Source organism: Rhincodon typus, unplaced genomic scaffold (genome assembly GCF_021869965.1).
Source record: "Rhincodon typus isolate 14 unplaced genomic scaffold, sRhiTyp1.1 hic_rhity00004081, whole genome shotgun sequence".
NCBI classification, from domain to species: Eukaryota; Metazoa; Chordata; class Chondrichthyes; order Orectolobiformes; family Rhincodontidae; genus Rhincodon; species Rhincodon typus.
The window spans coordinates 7,394-14,029 of NW_025969719.1; the positions used below are offsets into that span (position 1 = coordinate 7,394).

General features: G+C 46.7%; 1 protein-coding gene across 1 annotated transcript; it reads right to left on the bottom strand.

Moving 5' to 3' along the window:
- Positions 1-346: 346 nt before the first annotated feature.
- On the bottom strand, positions 347-6,431 carry LOC109925784 (39S ribosomal protein L18, mitochondrial). The gene is made up of 4 exons (XM_020525696.2): positions 6,280-6,431; positions 5,802-5,976; positions 2,045-2,282; positions 347-528 (listed from the first exon to the last, which is right to left on the bottom strand). The coding sequence occupies exons 1-4, from the start codon at positions 6,338-6,340 to the stop codon at positions 376-378; spliced, it is 627 nt and encodes a 208-aa protein (XP_020381285.1). The 5' UTR covers positions 6,341-6,431; the 3' UTR covers positions 347-375.
- Between the last annotated feature and the right edge of the window lie 205 nt (positions 6,432-6,636).

Here is a 6,636-nt window from a genome sequence, read left to right on the forward strand (position 1 = left end):
TATTAACCTGTCCCTTTACTTTCAGGGATCTGTGGGCAAGAGCCCCACCTCACGCACGCTCCCACCCCCCCCACACCCACCCCATCCTGCCAAGACCCTTCCGTTCCTCTAAGTTTTCTGGTGTCCTGCCATTCAACAAATACTCCCTTGTCTTGTTACACAGGAACAGGAGGATGCCATTCAGCCTCTCCATCCTGTTACCCAGGAACAGGAGGAGACCAGTCAGTTCCCCCAGCAGGCTGGTGGTAGGGAGATGGAGCCACCTGGTATCATCCTGGTGTATATGGTGCCTACACCCTTATCCCACATCATATCCCTTACCACAAAAACAGTCAAAAGAACGGAGTTTGGGAGTCAGCAGAGAGATCCTTTGCTTTATTCAGAAATTGAAAGGAACTTGTTGTGACGCCTTTGCCCTATCTCACTTGTAACCTTCACTGCCAATTCCCCATTCATCGACTGGTACACTCTCCGTGGTTCGCTAAGTATCAGCCCACCGTCTTTCAGTGCAGAGCGGAATCGCTGGACCTACAGAGTGGACAGAGATGGAGATGAGGTGAGCTCATTTGCTGATAGCCCAATGCTACCCTCTCTCCCTCTACACCCCCGGGCAGCTCTCCCTCTCCTGCCCAATCCGGAGGCAATTCTTCTTCTCCAGTCAAATCCACTGTCTTCTTCTGCAACACCTCTCCCAGACAACTACCTCTATGGAACTGTGATGCCTCCCTCAATCAATAAGCCTCAAAGATTCTGATTGTTTCCTCTTCCCCCCACCACCTTTCTTTCATTATTCCAGAGATATGCGATTGCCATTTGGGCTGACTAACTCTTACTTTTATCACAGGTAACTCACTAGAGTTTAGGAGATTGTGATACTGCAGACTTGAACTGTTTCCTGAGATAAAAGGGACAGGGAGAAACTGTAATAAAGGAATTAAAGTCAACATGCCAATTAACCATCCCTGGGCGAAAAAGGAGTCAAAGAAACAAATAAACTGTTTCTAAGGTTAGAGAAGTTAATAACTGCTTGATAACTAGCTGTCTTGTGAATAATGGATAATTGACATTCCCTACATAAGGAATGTACTGCGGTGAAGGGGTTAATGGCAGGGCATGCAATCTTTTGAATAGACAGCTAATATCAAGTGTAACAAGGAACAGAGAAGCTACTCCAATAGATGACTCCAGAATCAACATTGTGGATGAACAGATCCAAAGGATCAATCATGTCACATCACAAACTTCACAAGGCAGAAAATGCTGGAGGAATTCAGCTTCAGGATTCTTCAACAACAGAACTCAAGAGAACCGCACTACACAAGGATCAACCCCTGGACATCCAAAGACAGACACTGTGGGTTGGAATCGTAGCTAAATTCCACCATGAAATCAGGTAATAACCAAGTTGGGTTGTGAGGTTTAACTTGCTGACTTGAGGGGTATTATTTTGACTGCAACATGCAATAAAGATCAAGTAACTGTTTCAGTACTTGATTGTCTGTGAGATTCCTTAATAGGTAGCCGAATTAAAGGTAGCTTGTGGCAATTCACACACAAGATCTAATTGAGGTTTGTAAGATGCTAAAGGGGATTGACACAGTGGTCGTGGAGAGGATGTTTCCCCTTGTGGGGCAATGTAGATCGAGAGTCTGAAAGATTATGGGGGATGTGCAGCAATGTAAGAGGTGAAGTTAAAAATCAGACCGGCCACGATCTTATTGAATGGCGGAGTGGGCTGAAAGGACTGAGTGTTCCTTGTTCATATGAGAGGTCATCATTTTAGGCTTGGGAGTGGCAAGTTTAAAAACAGACATGAGGAGGAACAACTGCTCACAAAGGGTATTTGCCACCCGAGAGTGTGATAAACACTGAATAAATTTGAGAAGGAGGCAGACAGCTTTTTAATCAGTAATGTGTTAAAGACAGTGGGCAGGATTGTGGAATTGAGGCCAGGATACAATCAGCCATGATCCTGTTATGAGTCACCCACCCTTCCTCCTACACTAACCAGGACGCTCATTCTCCTAAACTGCTCAGGACTTACCGACTCTGCCCGGTACTCCCAGGGGATGGCCCGGAATTGGAGGTAGCCAATCCCAGCCTCCAGGCAGCGCTGAGCCAGCACTCGGCCCACAGTCTCAGCTGCAGTGACATCTCGGGTGCTGTGTAGATGCTTCTTGATGGACCACTCTTGGGTCGAGGCTGAGATGACCACCTCACCCTGACTGCTAGCTGCCTCCACACAGGCTGTGACGTGCCTCTGGGTCTTCCTGAAACGCAGCCTGACATCGGGCAGGGGAAAAAGAAAGAGTCAATGATAAACCAAGTGAGGGATACCAGCAGCAAATTACCTTCTCAATCATCCTGAGGCAGCAGTGACCATAACCACACTGCCCGATTCCAGCTTTGACACACGGGCATGCTCCCAGAAAATGTAAAAACTTTATTCAGGTCTGTTTACATCAAAACAACAGTGTGATCTGGACAATTTGAGCAAGTGGGCAAATGCATGCTGGTTATAATGTGGATCAATGTGACTTTGATAGCAAAAACAGGAATGGTGATCGATTGAGAAAGGAAAAGGTGCAAAAAGACCTGGGTGTCGCTCATACACGATCGTCGCTGAAAGTCAGCGTTGTCAGTGCAGCAGGCAGTGAAGGAGGTATGTTGGCTTTGATCACAAGAAGATTGGAGTACAGGAGCAGGGATGTCTTTCTGCAATTGTACAATGTGAGAACACACCTGGAGTATTGTATGCAGTTTTGGGCTTCTTGTCTGGGGAAGCACGCTCTAGCGATGGAGGGAAGGCAGCAAAGGTTTACCAGACTGATTCCTGGGATAGCAGGACTGACATGTGAAGAGAGGCTGAATCAATCAGGATGATATTTATTGGAGTTTAGACGAATATGTGGTGGCATCTCTTCAAAACCTATCAAATTCTAACAGGGACTAGACAGGGTTAATGCAGGAAGGATATCCCTGATTATCAGGGAGGCCCGAACCAGGGATCACAGTCTAAGTATAGAGGGTAACACTGACGAGAAATGTCTCCACCTAGAAAGTGAGAAGCCTGTGGAATTCTCTGCCTTAGAATACATTACATGAGGCTAAAACATTCCATAGTCATGGAGTTAAAAACATGGAAACAGGCCCTTTGGTCCAATTTGTCCATGCCAACCAGGTATCCTAAATTAATCTAGTCCCATTTGCCAGCATTTGTCCCATATCCCTCTAAACCCTTCCTATTCATATAGCCATCCAAGTGCCTTTTAAATGTTTTAATTGTACCAGCCTCCGCAACTTCCTCTGGCAGCTCATTCCATACACACACCACCCTCTGCGTGAAAAAGTTCCCCCTCTGGTCCCTTTTAATTCTTTCCCCTCTCACCTGAAACCTGTGTCCTCTCGATGTGAACAGCCCTACCTTGGGAAAACACCCTGGCTACGCACCCTATCCATGCCCTTCATGATTTTATAACCTCTTTTAGGTCACCCCTCAGCCTCCAATGATCCAGGGAGAAAAAGTCCCAGGCTGTTCAGCCTCCCCCTGTAGCTCAAACACTCCAACGCTGGCAACATCCTTGTAAATCTTTCAAGTTTAACAGCATCTTTCCTAAAGCAGGGAAGCCAAAACTGAATGCAGTATTCCAATAGTGGCCTAACCAATGTCCTGTCCAGCTGCAAAATGACATCCCAACTCCTGTACTCAATTCACTGACCAATAACAGCAAGTGGACTAAACACCTTCTTCACCACTCTGCCTACCTGCAACTCCACTTTCAAGGAACTATGAACTTGCACCCCACGTCTCTTTGTTCAGCAACACTCCCAGGGCCTTATCATTAAGTGTACAAGTCCTGTCCTGATTTGCCTTTCCAAAATGAAACTCCCTCAGCCAGTCCTTGGCCCATTTGCCCATCTGATCAAGGTCCTGCTGTACTCTGAAATAACCTTCTTCACAACCACCAATTTTGGCGCTTTCTGCAAATTTACTGACCATTCCTCTTATATTCACATCCAAATCATTTACATAAATGACAAAAAGCAGTGGACCCAGCACTGATTCTTCTGGCACACTGCTGGTCAGAGGTCTCCAGTCTGAATAACAACCTCCACCACCATCCTCTGTCTCTTATCTTCAAGCCAATTTTGCATCCAATTGGCTAGTTCTCCCTGGATTCCATGTGATCTAACCTTGCTAACCAGTCTACAATGCGGAATCTTGTGGAACGCCTTGCTGAAATCTATACAGACAATGTCTAATGCTCTGCCTTCCTCAATTTTCTTTGTCACTTCTTCAATAAACTCAATTAAGTTAGTGAGACACGATTTCCCATGCATAAAGCCATGTTGATCCTAATTGGTCCTTGCCTCTCCAAATACATGTAGAACCTGTCCCTCAGAATCCCCTCTAACAGCCTGCCCACCATAGATGTCAGGCTCACCAGTCTACATTTTCCTGGCTTTTCCTTACCATCTTTCTTCAATAATGGCACCACATTTGCCAACCTCCAGTTTTCCGGCACCTCACTCGTGGCTATTGATGATACAAATATCTCAGCAAGGGGCCCAGCAATCACCTCCCATATTTTCTAGGAGTTAGATAAAGTCCTTGAAGTTACAGGAATCAAACAGCATGGGGGAGGAATTGGGAGCAGGGGACTGGGTCAACTATCAGCCATAGCTGTATGAATCGTTATCAGGGATAAATGGTCTCCTCTTTCACCTATGCTGTATGTATCTATGAGCCCTGCTCATGTGGCGATGCAGCTAGCAATTTGGAAGCCAAGTAGTGCTTTGGCCTTTTCTGAGAGTCCAGGGGTTAAACCGTCTTCCATTTTTTCCATGCAGCTTTGGTGAAATGGAATATTCCATCCAGTTTGAGACACAGTCTCAGAATAAAAGGGAAGAATGAGGAGGAATTTCTTCTCTCAGAGGGGAATGAATCTGTGGAATTCTTTCCCACAGAGGGCTGTCGAGGTTGGGTCATTATTTGTATTGAAGGATGAGACAGGGAGATTTTTTTAATCTGGAAAGGAGTCAAGGATTATAAGCATAAGGCAAGCGATGGGAGTTGAGGATTGTTAGATCAGCCACGATCCCCTTAAACAGAAGAGCAGATTTGATTGACTGAATAGCTGACTTCTACTCAGACACCACATGGACTGTCGGATGGATACTGTGGTTACTCAGAAAACACAGTAACTAACTTGCACACAGCAAGTGCTGATGAACAGCATTGTGCTATTGGGCTGATCATCTATTTTCAATGATTGAATTCGAGTTTTAGAGATTCAAGTCGGCATTCACAGTGCTTCTTCCAATGAGGTCATAAGATATTTATTACAGACTTCAGAGAGCAATCAGCCAATCAGTTAGATGTCACACAGGGACATAGTGCGGCCCTCCCTCAGCACTGCCCCTCCGACAGTGTGCTATTGCAGTACAACAGTTCTCACATCAGCCCAGGTACCAGTGGTTAGATTTCTGCTCTCCAATTTAAGCCAGAATCACGGTAGTCCGAGACGGGAGTGCTACTCACTGAAGAATTTTAATACTTATTCGGCCAGAGCAGAATTAAAGGCCTGAAGAGCTGACAGCCACTGACAATGGAATAGGGAATTTATCAGAAACTGTTTTACTCAGACCGTAGGAACCATGTGGAAGTCCCTCTCGCAGCGACTCGCTAAGTGAATTCTGTTGACATATTCAAGCAGAAGCTGGAAAAAGGGGAATGGACGGATGTATTAAAGAAGAAAGACAAGGAGGAGAGTGTTGAGTGGAATTTTCCAGCTCCTCACCGGTGCCAGTAGCTGTGCCTGGGCCATGTGGTCTGCCAGCCATTATCCTTCCTTGCCAGGGCCAGACGCTCCAGATTACGTGGGTTGCGATTGATAAATCGCTGTGAAACAATTTCATTCTCTTGTGTATCGGGGGCCCTCGATGCTTCAGCCGAGGCGGAGATCAAACACAAACCTTCAGACCGGAGAAAGATAAACAGAGTTAATGCAGCAATGCCAACTCACATTCCCAAATCCATGCTGACGATGGTGAACAGGTTTGGAGAGGATGAGTGGGTGGAATGACAGGGCACTTTTACAAACCACCAATCGATCGGTTCATCTTCGGGAACATGCAGGACATGGAAAGCTCACTCTGGAATTGGAGCTCTCTGATACTGATGGAAATTCTTCGTTTAAGGAACGTGCTCTCCAGAAATCAGTCAAGACTTGAGGTGTGTGTGTGTGATTCCCTCTGTATGGCGCCCGCCCCCGGTACCTGTCCGAGCTGGAGCCGCCACTCGCTCCGGCCGCAACCTCAGGATCGCAAGCGCCGCCATTTCGAACGGGACCCCCGACCCCTGACCCTTGACACGGATATTGGTCAAGTTCCCATGTCCGGGACACAGATTTAGGCCACACACCCCAAGTGACGTACTTCCGAAAGGGCGGGGCCACCGTCCCTGCCTGAAACTCAACTTGATCCTTTTCTGATGAAGGGTCTGGGCCCGAAACGTCAGCCTCTGTGCTCCTATGATGCTGCTTGGCCTGCTGTGTTCATCCAGCCCTGCACCTTGTTGTCTCTTGATCCTAGTCCCATTTGCCAGCATTTGGCCCATATCCCTCTTAAACCCTT